Source organism: Ursus maritimus, unplaced genomic scaffold (genome assembly GCF_017311325.1).
Source record: "Ursus maritimus isolate PB19 unplaced genomic scaffold, ASM1731132v1 scaffold_21, whole genome shotgun sequence".
NCBI classification, from domain to species: Eukaryota; Metazoa; Chordata; class Mammalia; order Carnivora; family Ursidae; genus Ursus; species Ursus maritimus.
Window position 1 is genome coordinate 38,080,714 of NW_024424564.1, and position 25,744 is coordinate 38,106,457.

Genomic DNA, 25,744 nt, shown 5'->3' on the forward strand with positions numbered 1-25,744 from the left:
TTACTTATTCTCTGAGGGCTGGTGCTCCAGCTGTTATACCTACCTTGGGGGCTTATTTGCCAAGGATACCATTTGTTATGTGCCTTCCCTTGACTACCATCACTCCTTTTAGTCTGAATATCTCAGATGAGATAGAGAAGAACTGAGTGGAGGTTCTGTTTGTAAAACCATTTCCACAGATGGAACCTCTTTGTGAAGGCTCTTTTGGTAGACCTTGAAAATTCTCTGTTGACTAGAATTAGCTCACTGTTGAGCTAGGAGAAATTTTTACTGGGGCAATAGTGAAGGGGTCCCAAGAAATGATATCTCAAATAGGCTTTTTTATTCTATACCTTAAATCTCAGATCCTTAATGGTAGCAGTAGCAGATGGAACGTCATGGAGGTATATTCTGGGGACTGATAGAAAGAAATAGCTATTGGAATGACTTTGTCAACGTCAAGTCAAGCAGTTTTATTAAGTGCCCAACACTGGAGGCTATGGAGGACAGAAAAAAAAAAAACAAAACCTTAAAACTTTATTTTTCTGAAAGAGCTCAAAATAGAATGAAAATTCATGGCAGCAGTGACCAGTATTTGATTGTGAGGTTCAAAAGTGTCTTTGCTAAGTCAAATATTGTGTCTCTAAGAGCTGTTGGATGTGAGCCTCTGAGATAGAAGAACCACATGCCACATGGTCACTGGACCATATGGTGATAAAACTCAATTTTTATTTCATCAAAGCCATGCCTCCCCCCCCCAAAAAAAAATTCAATTCCCCTAAGTCAGGGTGAGATAAGGAAGCAGTTACACTGGGCAACCTGAGAGTGCACAGATACTTTTCTGATTAGTGAGTACATTCCCTCTGCTGAACGCTGCATTTTGAGGCTGAGCAGAAATCACCAATAGCTGACTTGGGAGAATGGAAATCTTTTGCCTACATGTGAAACCTCAGTGACTACCTAAACACTTTGAGGAGACAGACTCTTTAAGCAAGCTTAGTGTGTTAACATGATAGGCTCTGTCTTTTTTTCCTGCTTCCTGCAATGAGGGCATGAATAGTAATACTGGGTGAGCTGAAAATCCATTAGTTAACTCTTGGGCAGTCTAAATGCAAAATGATATGTTAATAGAAGTTACCAATATACTTTTCATTCTAATTAATAATTTTGAGATGATACACTGCTAAATTAACTTTTCTAGGTTATAATTATTAAAGAACAATTGAACTAATAGGTTAATGTCATTAATAACTGAAGTCGAACCACTGAACTAATTTGTGGTGATGATTAGAGGGACAAGGCAAAGCATTCAACTCAATCAATTACCAGTAACATATTTGATGGCCCCTTAGGTTTTCTAAGCCTTCTATAGTTGAGCCTCAAAGCAAGTCTGAGGTGTAATATTTTAACTCCCACTTTACTAATAAGGAGAATGTAAGACCCAAGGATATTAACTAACTGTGCCAAGGGGGAAAGGTGCTATTAAGTAGGGGAACTGGGTGAGGCTCAAATGTGGAACTTCTGGTTTCCAATGTAATACTTCATTGATCTTCTTTCTGTTTTCTGCGGGGGTTGTTTCTGGGCAATAAAATGCCTCTAATGATATTTAGATAAGGAAGACACAGAAGGTATGAGAAAAATTGTGGCCACCATACCTGAGCCAGGCCTTTCACTTATGGGATATTGACAGCTATTTATTATATGATTAAGAAGGAAACGACCGTAAGTATTGAGGTCATAGATAACGGGCTTCTTTTTCATTTGCTCCAAGTGGTCATAATCATATTTCTAAGCACAAAGTTTTGCTTTACACCACTTCTGCCTTCCTTTACTGCTGTTACTAAAATGAGTTCCATAGCTATAACATAAAATGGAGTGCCGACAAATACCTTCTAGGTAGCCTATAGGAAGAGCTTTTTATTTTCAGAGAAAAGTTTTTAAGACCACAGTGAATCTTCTCATTGTTTACTCAGGGCAATGGAACATAGACTCCTGATTAACCAGTGACTGATAATTAGTTTCTCTGTTACTTTCATTCATGGCTTTCCCATCCCTCTAGTGGCTTCTCTTTTGGAAACCTCTAGTGCAGTAGTTCTCAACGAGGGTGATTCCACATCCTCACCCTGGGGGCATCGGGCAATGTCGAGATGCTTTTGATTGTCATGACCCAGAGGGAGGTTACTGGCATCCAGAGGGTAGTAGTCAAGTATGGTGTTTAACATTCACAATGCAAAGAAGAGCCCCCCCCCCCCCAATAAAAAATTATCTGGCCCAAAATGTCAATAGTGCTGAGGTTGAGAAACTGTTGCCAATGGCACTCTGGGGGAGGTGAGTCGGGAGTATGAGAATGAAGTAGGATTTAAAAACATCCACTTGGTCTCACAAAGGGGCTGGGGCTGGGGCTGGGGGCAGTGAGGAAGGAGAAGTGAAGAGGCCAAAATCTATAGTATCCTCAAATCAGTTTAATACAGAATTCTAACTGTTGGTGCTCCTTTCCCCAGTTTCATAGATAATCAGGAGTTGTTGGCTGCAAGTGGGTTGGCTCAGTGCAGACTTTCTTAATCACTTGCCTCTGATGAAAGAGCCATTTCACCAGGGTAAATGGCACAGAGGTAGTACCATCTTCCCAGCAATATTCACAGAATTGACTCTATGACTAACCTGATTTCAAAGTTTAAAAAGACCCTCCAATAGCCTTTTTAGTACCTCATAAAGACCACAGATGAAAGAAGAAAGTCTGAAGAGATTCATAGAGTATTTGCTTGGAAGGCTGCAAAAAAATCAGGTGTAAATTTCTTTTGGCCTGGGGCCGTGAGAGAAATCTCCAGAAAAAAAGCTGATCCAACAACTCGTCAGACTGTTTCAGATTTTCCAGGATCACAGCTTTGCTAAGTCATTCCAAAGCAGCTCTACCCAAGTTGACATTGGAGAGAGTGACCAAAGAGTCAGAATAATATAATATACAATAATAGTCTAAATTATGACCTTAAGTGGACTTGGAATGTCTAAAGCACATCTGAAGGTTTTGTGTAATGTATAAGAAAGAGGCAAGGAATTACTTTGGTTTGTGCAAATTTCTACAGGAAGGGAAAAACATTAAACTTAAGTTTCAGGTGAGTTTATTGGAATGAGAAAGCCACCAAGATCTATATTCATTTGGGTGAGCTTGATTGGAGGCCTCTCCCAGGCCATTTTAACTTATCTGGTAACTTTGACATAGACATGGTTCATTGCTGCCAAAGGCCAAACACTGCATTGGAATCAGAAGAGAGAATCAACAGTATCTTTTTCTATTTCTGACACTAAGTAGCAGTGTGACCTTGGACACATTACCTGTTTGTGAGTTTCATTCTTGATGTTTGACTATTTTTCAAGGGTTTCCAGGCTTGCAGCAGTCTTTATTTTTACTTCCTTTGAATAATCAGGTTTTTTTCAGAAGGAGATATTAGAGAGATGTATACTTGATCAATAATCAGGTTCTTGGGTGTCTTTCCAGGGGCTTCAGCGTGTTTTTTGTTTTTGTTTTTGTTTTGCATGGAAACCCTATCCTGTAGTCCTGTAGTATGCATGAGCATTAAATGCAAAAGGTTTTAATTTAAGAGACTGTGTGGTCTCTACTGGTTGCACAATTTCTCTTTGTGTCTGTGCCGCTGCTGATCAAATATTGCAAAGCCATTAATTACCTTAGGACAAATGCAGAGAGCCACGTGCAAAAGTTCTGGCCAATTGCATAAAGCAATATTGCCAGATATAAAGTAAGTGAAGGGTTTTTCTTGGTATTTAAGGTTCAGTGAAAAAGTAAGAGGGGCAGTTATGCCAAGAATGAAAAGCCAGAGCTTGCCAAGTGCTTCTTTAAGTGGCTTTAGCCAATATGAGACTAAACAATGCATTAAATAGGCATACAACTTACTGCAGTTAAGGAATTGCACGTCAAATAACAGCTCTTTGCTGTTTTAAACATGATCTCACATATAGATAAAGACAAACAAAATGCTATGTTGTCATCTTCTTAGTCTAACAGCTAATAAGTCCTGAGGATTTGAACTTTCCAGGCAACCAAAAGTAATTCTTTGTGATGTAAGAGCTTGCTGATGTTTCACAGAGAGGTGTAGGATGGAACTCTGCCAGGGCAGCAGCTCAGTGCAAGAATGATTTTTTGCCACCATGGTTGTCAAAGACATCTGGCTGAATAAAAGAGCAAAGGCTTTGTGGCCCATTATTGAGAACAATGAGAAATCTACTTGAGAGAGATCTTGTTGTACCTGTTTTCAGTGTCTGATTCTTTGTTATAGGCTGTGAAATGGGAAGGAAGCCTGCTAGAGGGATGAGGTCGACTCTTAACAGAGGCCCTGAGGAAGGCCGGCATGGTACGTGACGTCTGAAAAAGGTATATGGTGGCCCAGGGAATTTGAAGAATACCAAAACTCTCTTCTGGATCCAAAATGCCTAACTTACCAGCCACGTAAGATACGAGACATCCAAAACCAAAAGTGTCAAACAACTGCTTGAGTGATACCTGCACAGGTGGAAGCCTTATATCCAGACACCTGACTACTCTCATAACTCCTTCCATGGTTAAGCTGGAGAAGCCTCTTCCTCCTGGCACACTATCTGGATTATGGAACCTGTGACCACCTCTCCTTTACCACCTCTCTCCCATAACACCCAGAGAAAGATTCCTGGTCCAAATAAACAGCCCTTCTTCAGTTGGTCTTTGAGAAATAATAGCTGTAAGAAATGAGGTACTTGAAGGTTGCTGGCAGAGAAGGAAAAAAACTTGAAGTTGGCTAGAAGAGGAGCTCCCCCAGATCATACTGCATATCTTGGTGCTCACAGGTGACCTGCAGTGTTTGGTCTGAGTAGGGTCCAGTCTCTTGAACAGCAGCAGCCCATAATCAAAGACTTTTCTTGTGTGCCCTGAAGAAATTCAATTAGTATTTCCTAAATTTTTCTGGAAGATAAAATGTAGGGTCATCACATGAATATCTCCCTCATGCCTCCTTTCAAGGAAGTGTTCAGAATCAACTGGGTTACTCTCTCTCAGAAGAGGACTGGGATTTTTGGAAGCATCTCCCTATGCCATAACATTTTGGACCTCTAAACAATGTAAATGGCCAAATGAACATGCTTCTTGGAGACAAGAGACCTTAACTTTGGTTCTAGATCCATCCAGTGAGGTAAGTCACAAAATCTCAGTGTCTCACGTTTCTCATTTGTCCTGAGAAGCAATAATTCTTGCTTTCCAGGGGGTAAAACCAAAGTGAGAGAGCTGATGCAAGTGGATTTTGAAAAAGTAAATATAGTAGTCAAACGTAAGACATTCTTCTTCTTACTGATATTGCTATATGCCTATTACTATTAATAATAGGTTTTATCAGCTACCCTTAAGGAGAGAAAATGAGTATATAACTAATTGGGCTGTTCAGATACCTCAACCTTTGCAATAGACTGCGACTGGCCCCACAAGAGAGTAAATAAGTATTGCTAACATGCATATGGTGCTTACTATGTGCCAGGCACTATTCTAAGTTAATATGTTCTAATACATTAACTCATTTAATCCTAATACCAGTTCTATGAGGTAGGCCCCACTTTACAGATGAGGAAATTGAGGAACAAGGAGGTTAAGTAATTTGCTCAAGGCCACCCACCAAATAAGCTAGAATTCAAACTCTGAATTATTGGCAACAGAGACCATGCTCTTGGTCTTGAACCATTCACTCTTCTGCTGCTTATAATTCTCCATCAGGGAGATGGTCTTAAAGAATATGAAAATGTCAGGAAAATGCAAATTATTTTCTAGTTTTGCACAGAAACTATCACTTTTTTAAGTTGTCCTTTGGTTGCATAGACTGTTCCTCTTGGGCATATTTAAAGAGTAGTAGCAAGCATTTAGGATCAATATAAAAACTCATTACTTTTCTTTAAGAGTATCTGTGGCCTATTAGCTTAGTGGTGCTAATGAGGCTGGGGCCATAAGGTCAAACCCCACATGTGCCAATTAATTTCAAAGAGAAAAGCTTTTCCACAGCCAGAGACTGTACCCTTAACTTTGACCAGCTGTCATACAAATGCATGGCTGGGGGTGTAAGGGGTACCAAGCTATGGAATATGAATGGTGTAGCTCAAACCCAGCCCCACTCAAAGCTAATGATGTATATCTTTGAATGCCCTGAACTATAGGCTGGCAAAAGGCGGTTGGCCAAGGTTTAGAAGCCTACAGATTCTTATTTGTCCCATCTGATTCAATAAATGGCAACTAAAAACTGACCTACCCACTTGTTCTCACATCCAAGAGAGTGAGAAAATGTAAAGATGAGAACTGTCAGCTGGTCCTTCCTCACAAAGAAACATGGCAATCTGCTTGCATGAGACATGTGCTCCTTTGGCCAGATGACCTTCGTATATTTGGTCCTGTCTGAGCTTCTATTCCATTCCTGAGGGGTTGGAACCCAGCTTAAAACAAAACAAAACAAAATAAAACAGAAGCTGGCTACACTTTCTTTAAGTAGGTGGAATCTTCTATCTTTGGGGGCAAATGGAAACTCTTTAGGGAAGATAAAGGACACTAAATGTTCTTGGGTCACTACTTAAATCTAAGGTTCCCCTTTCTTGAATAGCACCAAATCCTTGTTCATTACAACCTGGACTACGAGTCTGTTAAAGTTAGAAGTCATTTACTTTAACAAAATCCCCTTGTTTTATGGACAAGGACATTTTGACCCAGGAAGTTTAAACGCCTGCCAAAGTCATACAACTAATGAGTGACAGATCTGGGAGCAGTTTTCTGAGGACTATATTTCAAATGAAAGAAGCCTGAGTTAATAATAATACCTAGATCTAGGAAGGTTGTTGCAATCAATAACAAATTCATTGCAAAGTTTCACTTAGCCTCCATAAAGCAGTATGTTTTAACACTGAAGAATGCCCTTAGTTTACTCAGACCTGTTCTTAATAACTATGCATTGGAAGTATGTTTTACAAAAGCTATAAATCTGTGATAGCTGAAAGGGTATCCAACTTTCTTTTCTAATTGATTTACTTCTCCTTTTTCCCAGACCGCTGAGGTAAAGCATACACAGTTTATTTAAGAGACTGTTTATAGACTCTTAAAACTAAAAAGGACCCCAGAAACTTGCTTTCTTTTGGTTGCTCTTAATTGAAACCATCCAAGATGGTTGGTTGTCTGTCAATTTTTTAAGTATCTCCAAAGAGAGAAATTCCACAAGCCCCTAAAGTACATGTTAAAACGGTTAATCACTATGACTGTCAAAAAATTATATCTATGGCAAGCTCAACTTCTTCTTTTTCACTCGCAGCTCTTTTCCTCTTGCTATGTCTCATGCAAAATGAGGTTATAACAAGCCCTTCTCTATGAGGGCTCCATCAATCTGGTGAGATAATAGCTAGCTCTTTCCCACTGTGCCACTTCATTACGCCACCATTTTTCTCACAGGACTGTGAGAGCACAAGACTGGCTGATACCTTCTCTTACTATGATGCATAGGGAAGAATTAGTAATTAGCTCTTCATTGGAACTTTCATTTCATAAAATGTCTGGGGAAGCTGCATTAATTATAGAGGAACTGTTCCACTTATGCTGGAAAATTTGTTCACAAAACAGATAATCTAGAAGTTTGCTTCCACTGTGTTGTAGTGAAGCTTGTGCTTATAGAGAAATATGAGCTCATTCACACGCTGGGTCAGTCTATACAAAGTAAACATTAAAATTTTTTTTATTCAGAACTGTTCTGTTTCTGATGGGGTAAGAAAACTCCCCTTGTTAAACATTCTGACCTGACAGAAAAGATAAATATGGAGGCAATTTTCTTTTAGATGTTTGAATTTCAAATGAAGATCAGAAACTGCTTTTCACTATTAAAAAGAGAAAACAACAATGAAACTATACTTTCAAAATGGATTTGAAGCAGCTTAAAATAAAAGGCACGGCCGCAATAAAACTTTGAAAATAAGGGTAAAAACAATGAAAAGAGTTAACTGACTGGGGATAGAGGTGAGGAAGACTGCTTTCCTCTAAATAGTATTTCAAAGACCCATAAATGCTTAGAACTGACTTCTCCACACACACTAAATCTCAGGGGACAAAAAGGAAACTCAATAAAATTTGTTGACAACAGTTAATGCCTGTTAGAATAGTTGGCTCAGACACAAAACAGACCGTCAGTGTAGCTTGGGGATGATGACCAAAATGTAGCCTTTAAGTCATTGTTAGTATATGCCATATTCAGTTGAATAAAAGAAAAACAATTTTATTCAATAGCTGGGTAAATAGGAGATAAGAATTATCCAAAGTACTTGACAAACCTAATTCTTTATGGTTTAGAAGACTAAGATCCCAAATAAGTAATTCCACTCCATTCAATTGGATTCAATTCAATTCAAGCTTGTCAGTTCAATGATCAAATATGAGCCTCTACTATTTCAGTCATTGAGCTAGTTACTGGGATTCAACGGTAAATAAAAATAGTCTTTGGCATCAAGGAGCCCATTGAGAGGGTAGATCCTGGTTAGATGATTTTAAATGGGACAAAATATTCAGGAAAAGCATAAAAGACTATAATCTATTCTCCTATGATTATTTTTCTCTTATGACACTTGATAATACTTATGTGTATTTTTTTAATCTCCTAACTAGACTATGAGTTCTTTGAAAGCAAAGTCAATTTCTCATTCATTTCTAGGCATCTCATTCATGCCTAGTACAGTGTCTGACATATAGCAGATGCTCCATTGAAGTTTTAAATTAAAAAATTTAAAGAGGCTAACTTCTCTTGGGCAAAAAGTACTGTCCAGTTGACTAGAAAGTTAACGAGAATACTTTTGGTCTATGTCAGACAAAGAATTTACATAAGGCATGGAATTCTACAAGGCAGAATTTATGAAACATAGTCTCAATGACAATACTGACAATAGTCACAATCTTTGAAACCACTTTCTATCCAAAGTCATAATCTAAACATCAAAAGTTGCTATATATAACCTTTCCCTTTCAAGTTATTAGAATGGAGTTGAAAAATATTTGCTAAAATTTGATCATTGTAGTAACAATAAAAGAACCTTTTTGGTGCCTTGAAATTGGTTTCCATCATAGTTGCTCAATACTATTGGCTGTCTGTTTGCACATATATCAGTATTATATGGTTACTTGGGACCAAATCATTATTTACATTCCTGTTTTTCATTATCTAATGCAAACATCACAGGCACAGAATGATCCAGTTTCCTTGCACTGTACATGGAAATTTGGAGCACATCAAGTTGAACAAGACAATTCACCCTGGCACATAACAGAAGACATAACATAATTGTGGGCTTGGCAATCACCTTGATCCTTGGATCAAAGGAAATTGCACAAATGGATTATCAAGGCAAAAAAAATCCTCTTGGGCATAATATGTGAGAATTACTTTTTCATTTTTTTACATGTGCATCAGTAGCAGTAAAGCAAAGAATAATGACAACCCATCATTGGGTGATGTTGATGTAACACATTTGCCTTTCACTATATATTTCAAAGGTAAAACAAATCTGCTATTTGAAAAGTACCCACCCAATGAACTTATTCATCTGCACTACAACAGAGAACTGGATAAAACTGCTTTATTGCCAGAAAAATGAATTCACTCTATTAAAGCATTAGCTGGAAAAAGAGGGTTGTTTGCCCATTCAAGTAGTAAAAAGCACTTCTCATTCTGTCACATGTTGTTTAAAGACTATTTGTTGCCAAATCTCTGGTGAATACAGATCATCAATCCCCATCAGCCTCTCTCTTCCCATCTCCCAGACTCATCCCAGACTGCTATATTCAGGCCCCTCCCCCCAGCCTCTCTCCCTCTCTCTCTGTCTCTCTCTCTCTCTCTCTCACACACACACACACACACACACACACACACGCACACGCACAGGCACACAGGCAGACACCACCTTCCCTGGGAAGAAGATGAGAAAGACTTGAAGTGTGTGAGTCATCAGAGGAGCTATTCAAAGCTTAGTGGGCAACTGAGGTAAGCTGTCTACACTCGAGTGATAATGAACCTCTAAGAATGATTCATGCTCACTGCGGACCTGAACATCAGTTTCCTGGAACCCTCTAAAATTCCAAATAATTATATAGAATGAGCAATTGGCTTTAAATCTTTCACTGTCCTATAATATACAAGGAGACAGATGCCTCCGAGGTAGATTCTGTAAGTGCTCAGTTCCCCCAGGCAACATCGACTTATGTTTGTGTTTATTATTTGCAAACATTGACTGGGCTATCTATTTTTTATTGACTGTCAGCTTTTTAATCACCTGAGACCTACTTATGGGATAAGTAACCCCACACTTGTCAGAAACTCTTTTCCAGATGGAGATATCACTGGAGAGTCCCAGAGAAAAGCTAAGTCAAAGGAAGGCAATAACAAAACATCAAGGTCAATTTGCATAGAGGACAAATTAATATGGCATTTCAGTTTGCATTCAGAGAGTACCTGTGTTTTTGCAAATGTGCCTTTGAGCAAAGTTCACCTTCTGTCCCTGGTGATTTCATATCACAGGGAGACATCTGGGATGTGCCCCCTTAATTCTTTTTCCAAGTTCACCTTACTGTTCTATTCCAAATTACCTAGCTTTTAAAATAGGCCTCCATATCTCCATATGTTTATATGGGCACCCACGGATCTAGAAAACAAAAACCTCAATTCCCCAGGGTCATTCTGTCCTTTCCTTTCACTGAAAGGAAAGGAATAGTGAGGGTAGAACACAATAATTTTGGGAAAGCTCAGCAGGAAGTAGTTAAAAGACAAACTGCTAAGGAGGAAAATTCCATCCTAAATCTGCAAAACCTGCCACAGCCCCGCTGAAACACTAGGCTTACTTTAAGGTGAGGAATCTCAGAGGCTGAGGAGGGCTGCCAGCCACGGGCAGTCATTCAGTTATTCACACACTCCCTGCGGTTGTAAATCCACAGAGCAGTGAGAGGGAGGGCTACTTACTGAAATAAAAACCCCTGTCTCCACACACGAACTGAAGAGCGTCCACCAATTCAGCCCCACAGAGCGTCTCCGGTCCAGCTGTGGCAGAGCTGGTGAAGGTGAGCAAGCACAGGGCCAGGTAGAAGAGATGCGAGGAGGACATGATGTGCATCTTTACCTGCCAAAAAAATAGAAGGATGGTCATATTTCCTCCTTGGTCCTTGCAAGGGCCGTGGGGGTGAGTCAAAGGTGCATCACCCCTAGCATTCCATTACTGCCATTAGTCAGAACCACCCTGCACAGAAGTGCAACAGAGTGCATGACGGACCACAGGGTGTTGTGGACTGAGCATGTCTTGGCATCAAACAACCTGTGTTTAATCCCCTTGCCACGTTGGACTTCACTGAACCCCTTCTTTGCAGATTCCTATTGCAATTCAATGAGATAAAATATCTAGAAACATTTACTATGTAAATGAAAAATGCTATTATTGCAGTAGAATCCCACACCACCCAGAGATCCTGGTAAACCTTTTGAATTATCAAAGGTTAAACTATGCTCAGTCCAGATTTGGGGCCAAATACGTTTTATTAATTTAAATTCTCTAAAGATTGGCCATCTACAGATGGCATATGTGTTCATTATGGACCAGAATATTAAGTTAACTAGGACATCATTCCCCAGCTACTGATTAAAGATAATTTACTGTGGATAAAAAAGGATTTGTGAAAATACTATATGTCATTACAGGGTTTTTGTTTTTGTTTTCACTTGAGAGAAACAGAGAAACAGAGACAGAGAGGAAGACAGAGAGAGAAAGAAACTTCTTACCTGGGGAATATCGGCGGTTAACACAACCACAAGTGGAAGTGAAAAAAAACCCCAGAAACAGGAAAAATAGGATTTAGGAATGAAATTGGCTCATGCTAAGTAGACCCTACATCTTCTGTATTCTAATGCCCTCTGTGTCGAGTGCAATATCAAATCAACATATGTGGGGAGATTGCCTTCCATGAACAGGGCATTGGGCTCAAAACCTGCAAAAGATTTTTTTTTTCCTGTCACAGGAATTCTGACTTTATGTCTTGGAGGGACTTATCTGTCTCTGTATCCATTTTATAGCAAAATATATTGAAGGAGCCCCAGTGATAGCCAAATGGCAGCCTGGCCGAAAGCAGGATTTCTGTGGCTCAGGACTCCATCGTCTCTCAAAGTAGTAGAAACAACGCTAACGTGATCACTAACTTTTCCGTATCGCTACTTATGGCACAAAGATGTGGTTTCTTCCAGGAAGCCTCCCAAGGTGAGTAGCTTCACAACTCTCTCAGATGCATTTACTTTCAGTGGCCTTGGTAGAGTCACTGGTAGGATGTAAGTGAAGGACCTTATCAAAAGTGTCATGGAGTTACACTGGAAGTGATCATTGTAAAAAGAGGCTTTTCTGAACCTCACAGTAGTGGCAGGCCCATTCAACCCCATCCCTTTTGGAGAAACAGACTCAGTCATTTGCCTTCCCTGCCCCCCATGAACTCTCAACTTTATGGCTCTCTAAAACAGTGGCAGAGTTTGCTCCATCATTTTAATTAAGATTTCCATTTTTGTGGCCAGACCTTCAGCTCAGCAACTGGGAAAAAAAACCTTAAGCCCCTAACTCTCGTTAACACAACGTAAATATGTAGTTAATGCTTGTAAAACAGTTGAAGATGAAAAGTGCCCTCTATTTGCAAATTATCATAAATAACGGGCATAAAATAGAAGAGGAGGAGAAAGCTCCACTGAATACTTCTTCCTTTTCTCAATAGGACCTCCACCCCCACATAGCCAAAGCCACCAGGACTGCTGGAAACAGGTTCTCATCCAATCTACCTTTTTGTTAGTTATAAAATAATTGGTGGGGGTTTTCCCCTTCAATATTTCCAGTGGAAATCTCAATAGTTCCAACCTATCTGGACTTCATTGCCTTTTTCAAAAGAGCAAACTCTGAATTGATCTTACAGAACATACTCCACACTCTGGCAATGGGCCAGTTCTAGAATGCATACTATTCTTCCAATCTTATTTCTCCATCCCTCCCTTCTTTGTTGAGTTTATAGTAATGCTGAAGGCCAAGCACCTGCAACTGTAGATGGCTTGAAGTTCTTCAGTTCTCGTGAAATCCATGGGAAGAGGTAGCCTTAGTGAATTAAGAACTTCGTGAGATGTTAAAACTATATTTTTAATAGTTATTTCTGGCATAACACATATAAATTCAACAATACATATAGACCACTAGCATTTCAGAATATAAGATTTATTTTTTATAGCTTTTTTTCCCCTTTTCTTTCTTTTTTTTGCTGAGTTGTGTTGTTAGATAAATATCAGCACTTGCAGTTCTAGGACAAGAGAGAACCTCCATTGCATTTTCCTTTAGTTCAGGGAGCAGTCCAGTACACCCAGAGAGAACCAGAGAATTCTATCACATTATGTTCCCCCCAAAGAAAACAATAACAAACTTGCTTAGGGGTTAAAAGTTTGAAACAAGTGGTCCCATATGTCCGTCCTTTTCTTGGTCTTTTATTTTGCCAAACACAAAAGAAACAAAGAGAGAGAAAGGAAAGATATAGAGAGAAAGGAAGCAAGAACCAGAAAGAGAAGAGAAAAAAAGAAAGAAAAAGAATTCAGAGCACTATTTCTCAAAAATCATTTGCAAATTCAAAATTTAAAAGACCTTTCTTTTTTATCTTAAATAAATGGAATATCAATTGATTCCAGATTTCTGGGCTACAATGAAAATGCCCAGCAAAATTTGAGGGCAATAGTCATAAGAAAATACTCACTGTAGGTGTAACCATTTTTTGTTTGTTCCAGATCTTTTACAGCAGGTCAGGGTGGGTATTATGAGGCTGATGTGAATAGAAAACTGAGGACTTAAAAACATGTGCTGCTTTGTGGGTGGGGTTTGTGAAAGCGTCTAGTTACATTTGGACACCCAGGCAGGTATGCCATTAGCCTGGGTAAACTGCCTTTTGTCCATTCAGACAATGAACAGATTGCACAGCTGGGATTTGAGTCCATCTTTCCCCCCCGCAATCAAGGCACCAATTTCCATTGTGTGCCTATTGTAGCCGCTCTGAACAGGGATCCCAAGCTCTTGTCCTCTGCCTTACCCCCTTCCCTCTGACTCGAACGCTTACAAATATCTTGACACTCACAGTACAATCAGCTTGTGAGTTCTGCCTCTAGGCAGGACACCTTTACTTATCGAATTACATCTGAAGGACCACACAGCCCTCTCAAGCTCCAGGTACAGGGGAAAAGTAACAACATTGCTAGCTCCACTTCTGAAAAGTTCATTTTGGAGACAGTTTTCCAAACTTGTAATTAATACAGAGATAACACTCAACAACCCCTTTTATGATCATCTAAGTAGGGAGACAAAAACCTTAGCTGTCAGACCACATAGTATATTATTTATACTATGTATATAGTATATAGAGAGACCCCTATTTATTTTAAAAGCAAAGTAGCCAGCATGTGTCTTGGCACCTGGAAGGTAGCAGGATCAGGTGCCTGACAGAGATGTATCTTAACTCCTAAGCCACTTACTTGACTAAGAAAAATCCTAGTGGTGGAGTATTTGAAAGCAGCGAATGAATGCTGCACTAAGTGGCAGGGACGTTTTATGAATTGAGCTCTTAGGCAATTGCATTGAGGAGCCAGTGACAGCGGCTTAAAAATGCTTGCAAATTGGAAAAACACAAGTCTTGAAGGATATAATTTTGCTGAGAATGGAAACTTGAACTAGGGCCAGTGATTGGAAACGAGAAGTTGGCATTAACAGCGGCAGCCAAATTTACCTAAAGAGACTTTACAACACCGAGTATAAAATCAGAGTTTTACAACCCGAAATCCCAAGTCCAAACTTCACCCATGAAAGTCCTTTTCCAAAGGGAAAACTTGGACATGCAGTTGCTAGAAAGTTTCCGCTTTCCATATATACAGTATGCATTTGTTTAAATTATACGAATATGCAGGGTCAGCAAGAGTTGTCAGGTTCTTTTTCAGAAGAGCAAATTAAACTTTGCTCTAACTTTGACTCTCTGGGCATAAGTGCAGAGAGTTTTGGGACCTTAGCTCCAAAGATCATATTTAAAAGCTTTAATATCACCTAAAAGGTAACTCTTCATATGCGGCATACCTTGTAATAAAAAGTCCTAACAAGTTTTACACACACACACACACACACACATACACGCACACACGCACACATGCACACACATGAACATGGTCTTAAAAATAAAACATCTGCACCTGCAAAAAAAAAATCTAAAAGTTCATATCCATGCTCTATAGCCCTTAACCATAGACAGGATTTAAAGGAATCTTCTATAATGATACCACTGAAGCCCTGCAGAAGTGGAGGATTTAGCATAAGTACCTTGCAATAGTTTCTACTCATACAGATATCTGTGCAAAGGCATCCATCTCCCGGAGCTAGTTTTTCAGATCCCACAGAATTGCATATTCAGCAATTTATAAATAACTCCCAGTTCCGAAACAATGAAAATTCTAAAGTGAATAACATTTCTAAGCAGAAGCAAACAGTAAACAATTTAAAGAAAATTCCCCAATGACTTCAAAGAGTAAGAAATATTTACCTTCAAGAAATCACAAAAGCAGCACTTAAATAATTGAGTTGGAAGACTGCTGATTTTTCCCATTGCTTCTGAAGTGCAAAGTCTGGAAATGAATTGGTTAGCAGGAATAATGAGGCAAAAAGAAATCCAGAGAGATGGGAGATGTTGAGAGCAATGTCACATTTCAATTTTGAGGACTTTATTCCATTGCGCAGGCTCTATCTGCTCTGAATTTAGCAGTGACAGTGAGATTTAGCAAACAGAAGAGGGATTTAGAGAAAATCCTCACATTTATCTACAAAACACAGACACTGTAGACAGGAAACAGCTGGGGGAACATTTGCCTTCTCTCTCTCTCCCTCTTCTGGCAAAGTTATCGAGTAAGGACTTTTTTGGGCATGGTGACAAATAACATCATACCTTTGCATTTTAAAACTAGAGCACAGAAGCATTTTTTTCCCTTAAAAGAATGTGTGTTAGTGACAGGGTTAGCAGACGTTAATATACTGATGCTGCCATAGAAAATAAGGATCTGTTCTCTGATTAACTTTCTACTGGGCATGGAGACACACACATCTGCTAATACACCTTACCGGTATTAAAGGAACATACAATGGAGGATGGGCGAGCATTTTTATATTCTAGAGCAAATGCAAAATTAAAAAACAGAAATGAAGAAAAAACCATCTCGAGCAAATCCTACAATTTTAACCCTGAAATGACTGGGGTAAAGTAGGTTGGAAGACAGCACTGGGGTGACCCCTTGTCCTAGTTGCCAAGCAAGGGGAATGATCTCATTTCCTAGAACCTAGAAAAGGGGCAGGCAGCATTGCAATTGGCTCCCTTTAGGACACTGTCTCATGCTTTTTGCCCGCGACAGGGCAAAGACTTTGCTGAGCTATAAAGCCAACTGAAAAAATAAAATCTTGTTCTTCCTTTCTCTACTAGGCTTCCTATCACCACCCCCAGGCGAAGGGCACCTGAGGGGCAAACTATTTTTCCATTGTTCGTGTTTTTCTGCATAACTTGAACCTGTGTGTGTGTGTGTGTATGTGTGTGTGTGTGTGTTTTCTTTCTCCAATTTTTGTGTATTCTAAATAACACCAGCTGGCTAGCAATACCCTCTCAAGGGTTATGATGTCATTCAAATCCCTTAACTGGATGAGTGGCCGGCAACATGGTCCAAGCCAGCTGTTTTGCTATTTATAATGTATACTTGTCTTTGCCATTGAGAATCAAGTTCTGATCTTTTGTCAATACAGTTTGTACCGATTCCTCTTTGGTTTTGCGAGTTAGTAGATAAGAAAGTGGATTATGAAATAAGGTTGCAAAAGCCCAGATCAGACATAACACTTTGCCTAGATGTCTATCCAAGCTTGGTTTCCCAGGGTTGGTGGAAATAACCTGGACCTTGCATTTCTCTCTGGTGATTCTCAGGGGACTTGATGAGACTGACGCAACAACTAAAAACAGAGGTCTGCTGGATACCTTAGTCTGGACCTTTATGTTGTCCTGTGGGCAGAAAATTGTTAGCAGAGGTGAGTGCCCTCAAAGGAAAACCTGGTTGGTTTTGAAAGGGAGCTGGGTTTGGTGAAGTCTTCCATGTAGCTAATAACCTGTGGCAATGTTTACCTTCCAAAAAGAAGAATTAGAAATCTGGAGTTATGCTGTTTTGATGGCGCATTATATTCAGCATTATGTCTGCTATGTGCCCAACACACGCATCATAGTCAAGGTCCTGCCAAGTCTTTCAGCTGAGTGGCAGAGCTAGAGAGGAAAATGTCACTGTCATGTGGTGGGTATGTACTCTTAAAAATACGGACGATGCACAATGAAAGGGAATAAGACATTCTCTAGAAAGACAGGGAAGTGAAACTCTTTTGAAAATCCAGAATGAGGGATGTGTCACGAGAGGGTTTGGGGTACAAGGCTGGGAATTCGGTGGATATGATTTGACCTGAAGAGTATATACACACACACATCATCAAGAGGTGGCCTGGTAGGCAGCCACAGGCATGCGGGCAATTCCTGTCCTTAAAGAATAATCCAAATCTTCCTTTAATGAGCTCCCCTTCCTGCAGGGGAATTTATGACTTGTTATCAAAAATCTTTTCTGCAGCCTTTGTGGATCATGCCCTTTGTGAAAAACAAAGTCCATTCGGTCGTGGACTATAATGATGTAGATTGTGTTAAACCAAAGAACTGTACCTATTGCCCAAGTAGAAAGAACTGCATTTTCCAAGTGTGCATTCAGGTGTTGGCTGGAGTCTTGGCGCTGAGTGCCTTGCTCCACCAGTGGGCACCTTCACAGTGAAGGCCAGGACGTGCCTCTTGCAGTTTTAGCATATTGTAATCTTTCCAAGATGTCCTAGAAGCTCACTGCACTTCTCCAAGGCTGTCACCCGGTCTGATGTACTCTCTCGGTATGCACTGTGCACAGATCACCTTATCCCCAACCATTTCGTGTGAAAGGCTGTTTGGGATACAGAACACATACTGTTCCATCAGACACTGTGCTCCTGCGATATCGACACACTGACTCACAGTCTCTTGGTTTTATAACCCCAATTACCCTTAAAGGATAATTGGGTTTTAATTTATGTCCCAGTTTTTATGTCACAATCAAAGAAAACTGAAATTTCAGTGAGTCGTAATTATCATCAGCTGTGCTGTGGAAACATTCCGATGTGAGCTCTCAGTTTCCAATAGGGAAAGCAATTTCCTGAAGTGATTATTGTAGACTTCGATGTGGAGAATGGTCTGTATTTCTGGGTAGGGTGAACCAGCGACAGAACAGGGCAATAATTCCTAGAGACACGGCCATTTTCTTTGCTAATTCCAGGAGTCAATCTGAAAGGAAAAGGGGCAATAAATGTGCCACATGATTACCTTTTAATAACTGAGAGCTGTACTTGTTTAGGAGAAAAAGAAATGAAATGTGTCTACTACTAGACAGACTAAGGTGGTAGTAAATCTAATCCCAGGAAAAGTTCAGGTCATGCAGTCCCACTGGGAGAGAAGCATACAGGGTCAGTCTAAAATTACTGAATGATTATGTAGTCTCCTGCCTAGAATAATCTGACAGTTAGGTATGGGAATTGTGTGCCACCAAAATAGCTAACTGCAAGGATGCGCTCATCATGAGAACATCCACTCCTGGAAATTCAGAGATTCACAGTTTCACCTTTTGCATGTGTAATGCCTGTGGGATATAAATAACTCTCCCCTAAAGCCGTCTTCTTGAGTAGTGTATTTGCATAAAGCTGCAGCCTCAGAAGACTTCTGACACCTCTCTTAAAAAAAAAAAAAAGAAAGAAAGAAAGTTGTTCATCTCCTTAAAGAACAGGCTGACTGAGATTCACAGAAAGGGGTGGGCAAGGCCCACTCTTCACTCTTTTTGCTCAGGCCCTGTTCCCAGTGTTCCCCATGTCAACTTCAGAGGAGCTCATCCAAAAGGCAATCTCATATCCATGTGCAATAGGGCATATTAACAGTTTATTTCATTAATGTCATTGCTGACTCCCAAGAAAAGCTCAGAGTGGATATTTAAAGGGAAGGGGAATTTAGGATCAGATAAAGGGTGAGGTCTAAGATTCTAGGGCCACCCACCAGGCGAACAACTTAGGCAGCTCCTGGATGTATGTCTTGGATCATGAGTTGTAGGGACAGTTGGTCTGGGAGTGTATTCTGCAGTGTTTGAAAGCGAGGGCTTGTCAATTCAGAATGTAAAATTCAGAGAAAAAGGCCGGACCTCAAAAATACAACATGCTGCTGACAAGGGCACCAATGTCAGCTCCAAAAGATCTGCTGAGAAAGATCTGTTACTCCTCCGAAAGATCTTTAGCTCAAAGGAGCTGCTTTAAATCCTTAGAGGAGCATTTTCTCCACAGCTAGGGAAAACAGTAACAGGGAGAAGAAATCTTCTCACTAAATAAATCAGTGCTTTCTTTTCAACATTAAACTTGGATCTTATTTCTTCTAAAATGTCAAAAGGGCAAATGCTGAAAACAGTCAGAAGCAAAACTATTGTGGTTTGGGGAGCAAAAGAATTCTTCGTAATGGCAGACAAGGAGTCACTGCATGGGTCGAGGATGGCTTAGTGGAGTGAGAGAACCTGAGGGCTCGCCACAATTGCCCCAAGTTGAATAGAAAGCGGGGAAAGGAGACACCAATTCCAAAGTTCAGGGGTAGTATCCACATACGCACTTTCTTTCAGAATCGAAAAATGTGCGCGCCGCCTAGTGGCCTGCGGGGAAACTGCCACGGCAATCTTCACGGTTAATGGGTGTTCGGGAGGATTGGGGAGTTCTGAAAACCTCTGGATTCAAATATTCTTTAAACTGCACTGATCTTTAATCTTTTCATCTGTTTGAAATAAATAAGCTGAGTATTTGATTCGCTGTAATTTTAAAAAGGGGAAGAGAGCTAAGGGGAGAAAGAAAGACGATAACTCTCAGCTAGGGCGCGAGTGTCTTCCCTGTGGCTATAGTCCCAATGCTGAGCTTCTGGTTTGGGCTCAAAACATTTTGTTGATTTAATGAAAGTCTGGATAATAAGTGACGATAAAAGTAAACTATCTCACGTGAAAACTATCATAAACTCTCTTGAGAGTGAATAAGAAAAATGAAGGGCGGGGCATCGACGGATAGAAAAGTGACTTGTTTAATGAAACAAATTTAGGTGCTTTCAAATGGATCTTGAATCCAGTCTCCCTATAGGCTCTGTGCTCATCAGCCTTCAAAATGTGGGTTTTTCAAACTGAGGGCCTCAGAGGGGAGGGGGTGGGGGAATGGGATAGACCGGTGATGGGTAGTAAGGAGGGCACGTATTGCATGGTGCACTGGGTGTTATACGCAGCTAATGAATCATTGAGCGTTACATCGGAAACCGGGGATGTACTGTATGGTGACTAACATAATATAATAAAAAATCATTAAAAAAAAAAGAAAAAAAATGTGGGTTTTTACACTGATGGTCAAAGGGCGTTAAAGAATCACACAAGCGTGGAAGTGGTCTCACTGTCAATTCTTTCTACCCTGAGTTTACCAGGGAGCAAATCTCAGTTTGGTACTAGTGTGTCTTCAGTTTTCTCTAAAACTTGCTGATCTTCCTATTTGATTATTACAACAAAAAAACACCCTGAAAACAGAAACTATGGACCTTAAGTCCAAAGTCATCGCATGCAGTGGTTTTATCCAGAATTTAACAGTACTGTTTTATTTTCATGGTGTTTATTTTTAAGGATAACTTCTATTTAGGGTAAATGATGCTGTTTTTGAAGCAGATATCTAACTCTTAAAAAAATCAATATAAGAAAAAAATTTCTTAAAGTAAGTAACTACTACTACAGGTGGCCAACAATTATGACCAAAAAAAAAAAATGTGTAATTGGTATTTGAATATCTAGTGTTTGGGAATCACTGAAGTAGAACATGCCATGTGTCAGGGGGAAAGTACATAGGCACAATGAAAAAGCAGGGAACAAAGACCCTGCATATTAAAAATATCACCATATGAATGTATTAATTACATTTTTTGATAATTTAAATATTCTCTAAGCTCACACTCATTTTTATTCTAGTCTTTCATAGAGCTCAAAGATGTTGAAAAATGTTTGGAGGAGTGAGTAGCATTTGAGTTAGGTCTTGAGGTATGAGTTCACATCCAAGATGACAAGAAAAGAGTAAACACTGTTCTGGGCAGAAGGAACAGCATGGACAAAGTTGTGTAAGAATGAGGAGGTTCCCAGTGTGGGGCAATGTGGGGATGAGGCTGTAGCCATGTTCTCAGATTCCTGCACTATGGAGGCCCTTCGGTCTTCTCATTTCCCCACCAGTTAGCGCTCACTTAGCTGGAAGACTGGAAAACAGTCTTAATTCTGTCATGATCCCCTTGTATAAAAAGATATGTATGTAGCTGAATCTGTGATTAACTCTGGGAATGGCATCATGTCTCAAGGTACACATGGAACAACAGACCTGGATTACATTATAACATAGGTCAATTTGAGAGCAGTGCTAGGTAAGAAGAACTGAGGTGTCTATTGCTCACTTAATGGTCTTTCCAGAGCTTCCATTTTGAAAGATTAAATTGTGTTTGTACTTTGGTAAGTAAATTTTAATAGAAAAATGAAATAATTATACTTGGTAAAGATTTTGCAGAATAAAGGTTGATGCAAAAAGGTCTTGTTTCTGGTGAGCCCTAAACTTGCTAGAAAAACTGGTTCATCAGAGCATCCCATTCTTCATGTGGGTTGGTTAGAGAAGTTTTGTTGTATTCTTTGAGAGCAGGGAACACAGCCTCCAGCCTTAATTCTTCACTTAAACATGGCTGCTAGGGAACATATCAGACTGCTTTCTGTTAAGGTTACCTGCATAAATAGCAGTTTGAGTAACCAATTGAAGAGGAGATACAGATTCTAGGGGAGCACTTGGTAATGACCCATTTGATAAGCATTTACCCTTGTAGACTGCATCTTATCCTCTACCAAGCACAGATCCCTGATCCTGGAATGAAAGTCAGCTGTGGACACCTTGCAGGCATTCAGATAGGTCTACAACACATTTTGCTCCTTTTCATAACACATGGTGTAGTCCTCAGAGTTCTCTAGACAAACAGAGCCAATAGGATCAATATCTATCTATCTATCTATCTATCTATCTATCTATCTATCTAAATTTATTTTAAGAAATTGGTGCATGTGAATGTGAAGGCTTAGCAAGTTCAAAATCTGCAGATAGGCCAGCAGGCTGAAGACTCAGAGGAGAGTTGCAGTTTGAATCCAAAGGTGGTCTGCTGATAGAATTCCTTCTTCTTCCAGGGAGGTGTTCAACTAATTGGATGAGGCCCACCCACTTTATAGAGGATAATCTGCTTTTACTGAAAGTCTACTGATTTAAATGTTTATCTCATCTAAAAAATTACCTTCACAGAAACATCTAGAAGGTGACCAAATAGCTCGGTACCGTGGCTTAGCCAAGTTGACATATTTATTAACCATCACACCATTGGTTCTCCAAAGGTATACTCACTAGTCCTCCCTCACTAAAATTGAACAACAATAGTCCTTTCCCGGTTTCAGAAAAGAAAACTCAAGTTAATGGATTATATTTCCCAATTCTGAGTTTCCTCCCATACATTTTTCTTAAACCTTTGTCTCCTGTATTCACTATTCACTGATTATTGATAAAAGGAAGTCACAGGGCACTTGCCTTGACTATGTCATTATATTTTATGAAGATATTACTCATCGGTGCCCCCCCAAAACCTGTTTTTCCCCCTACCACTAAGAGGAACAAGTGTGCATATAACACACATACACACACTCATATACCCCAAACACATGTACACAGAAACATCTGGGCTTAGTTTCTCTAGATAATAGGAAATGTATTCATTCCCTTATTTTAAAAATAGCTGTTTAGATCACTGGAGAGTATTTTCAGGCCTAGGGTGGTGTTTGGGTAGGGTGAAGTCTTGCCTTTTGGCAAAATGGAGAGAGAAGTTTCCTACATGCTTCTGCCTCTAGAGACTGACTCCATGCCTGGCTTTATGGGGGTGTTGACCCTTTCAGTAGCTGGACCACAAGTGATTTTAACTTTCTTCTTAATACTTTTCTGCATTTTCCCATTATTAGTATTTTCTATATTCAGGAGGTATTACTTTTATAGTCATGAAAAGTTTCAAAAATTATTGAAAACATCATTGATAGGTGCTATCTGTCCCTAGTATTGACTGAATATGTAGCATATATGTGTGTGTTTGTATATCTAGTAACTCGGTTTACCTCTGTAAATCTTTTGAACTTCTACGATTACCGTCTTGGTCTTGGCTTACTTACATGACATGTATTTGTACTAGCTCATCAAACCTCACCCTCATTCTTCCACCTTCCCTTATAATGTCTAAAAAAGTTTAGCCTCCTTCTCTCAATTTGCCCAGCACTGTTCTAGATTGGATTAATAAATTTCCTGGATTATTGCACGGGCTTCTAAACCATCTTCCCTCATGTCAATCTAGTGAATTCTGGTTTCCTCCTCAAATATCATGTTCATGTATTTCATACCTCCTCAGAGTCCCTTGGCCACGTCTAAGTCTATCTCCTCCCATTCAAAATACCCCCTTCTTTAGCAGCCTCCTCTCTTGCTAATGCCCATCATGGCTTCTTCATAACCTGTTGTCCATCAGCATATCCCTAGCCCCAGCATAGTGCTTGCTTTTTAATAAATATATATTTGTTAATTAATAATGATAATAACCACTAACAATGAGTATGTGTTGTATTCAGTTCTTTATTTCATATTACTTTCATTGTCTCACTTAATTCTCACACACCTCAATGAAATACTCTATTTCCCCTTTCATTTCAAAGTGCCTGGTGCAGTTCTTGGAACATAATCAGATTCTCAAAAATATTTGTTGAATGAATGAAAAGAAAATTGAGCTAGGAGAGTGTAATGATTTGCCTAATGTCCCATAGCTGGTAAACTACAGAGCTGGGATTCAAATTCGGGCTGGTCTAATATACAACACTACATGGTTTACACATCTTTAGTAGCTGGATGATCCTATTCAGTGTTTTGTTATATGACCCCTACATTCCCTATTATAAAATGTGGTACTTTCATTGCTGCTCAACAAAGGGATAATTAATTCTAAACATGAATTTAGAATAATTGTAATAGTAATTTCCAAAATAGCTAGTCTGAAAAGTTCAGAGGTGAACGCTTAAGATGGAGTCTTGTTACAGCCATGTTTGGAGCATTTTAGGAAAAACTAACAAAGAAAGATTATGCTACCAGCCTGAACTGCTGCCTTAGAAACATAGAGAAAAAAACAAGTCCCTACTGGTTTTTCACTCTACAATGTGCCTCTAATAAAGCAAAACAAGTAACCAAAGTTTCTTACATAGACAATTACTCTCAAGACACAAATGTTGCAAGAGTCCAAGGCAAAAACTCAGGCAGAGCTTGCCTCAGACAGGAGGCCACTTATACTCTTCCAACTGCAATAAGAACAGAGTATAGATTTTCTGGGATGTAGATGTGGGCAGCTGTAGTAAAGCAACTTACACTGTCAAGCCTCTATCTACTGAATCCTTCTCTGATTTATATAAACTTTGTTTCAATGAGACATAAACACCTTAACATTTCCTATTTAAGGGTAATTTATGCTCAACTTCTTAGACTCTCAGAGGTTAGGGCAAACTCAATCTTTGGGCAAACTCAGTCTTTGTTTTCTGTACTTCTTAAGGTTAGGGAAACATCTACAGGTTGTCCTGGGTTAGAAAACATAATAAATCCCTCTCAATCTGCCTTAGAACCAGTACAGCTTGAGGGTTCTCAGAAAGTATAACGGGAGCTCAGGATGAATTAGGGACAGTTCCTAAAGTCTTATGGACTTTTCTCAATTCAAGGTAGGATGGTTTGACCGGACTATACGCTCACTAATTAGTATTTTGGCCTTTTGTTCCCAGTTATTTTGTGTTTGTTTGCATCACCCTTTCTTTCCACTCTTTTCCCGGCTAATGAATACTAGCTGAACTAGTTCCCTTTAATCAACTGCTCTCTGGCTTTCCATCCCTGATTCTTCACAAGGAAGATGGTGACTTCAGATTTGGATCTTGCTGGGGCTAGATCACTGCCAATCCAACTGGCAGGCTCCTTCCCTGCTTGAGTTCCCATCAAGGTAGCAATCCCATAACCTGGAATGCCTAGCTTCTCTGCAAGGTGCCAGGGTTGTTAAACTCACTCCACTACTTTGGAAAGCAAGAGACATCCAGAGGCATTTGTAGCATTCGCAGGGTTTGGAGAGAGGCTGGGACTGTTAAGTGAAGGCATCTGTTTTTCCCAAGAGGCTATCTTCTTCAAGTTTTCCAATATCTAAACTTTTTCTACCCACTCATTTTTGTGAATTTTTCAGAAAAAGCAAGTGTTGCCAAACCAAGGACAATTTGCCAGGTGTTGCCCTGAAAGACAGTCTCAGTGGGGCAAGGGACTCTTGCAATCCAAACCTGACCAACTCTTAGGACCCAAACACAAAATAGACAAAACATAAAACCCAACATTCATGGGGGAATGAAGGGAATCTTTTCAGTGGGAGAGAAGAACCAAGAACAGATGCTAAGTATAGTCAGGAATAACCAGACAATAGCAATCGTCAGCATCTAGAACC

At 39.7% G+C, this 25,744-nt stretch overlaps 1 protein-coding gene across 4 annotated transcripts in view; it reads right to left on the reverse strand.

The window, feature by feature from the left end:
• IGF1 (insulin like growth factor 1) overlaps positions 1 to 15,831 on the reverse strand; it is a 76,590-nt gene extending 60,759 nt beyond the window's left edge. For 2 of the 4 annotated variants that reach the window (XM_008705695.2, XM_008705693.2), the window contains exons 1-2: positions 15,593 to 15,831; positions 10,977 to 11,133 (exon numbers count right to left, since the gene is read on the reverse strand). In XM_008705695.2, the coding sequence (XP_008703917.2) occupies positions 10,977 to 11,133; positions 15,593 to 15,655 (220 nt within the window). In that variant the 5' untranslated portion in view covers positions 15,656 to 15,831. Of the gene's footprint in view, positions 1 to 10,976; positions 11,134 to 13,771; positions 13,828 to 15,592 lie in introns of those variants that run through there. The other 2 variants (XM_008705696.2, XM_008705694.2) reach the window with 1 other exon arrangement.
• Between the last annotated feature and the right edge of the window lie 9,913 nt (positions 15,832 to 25,744).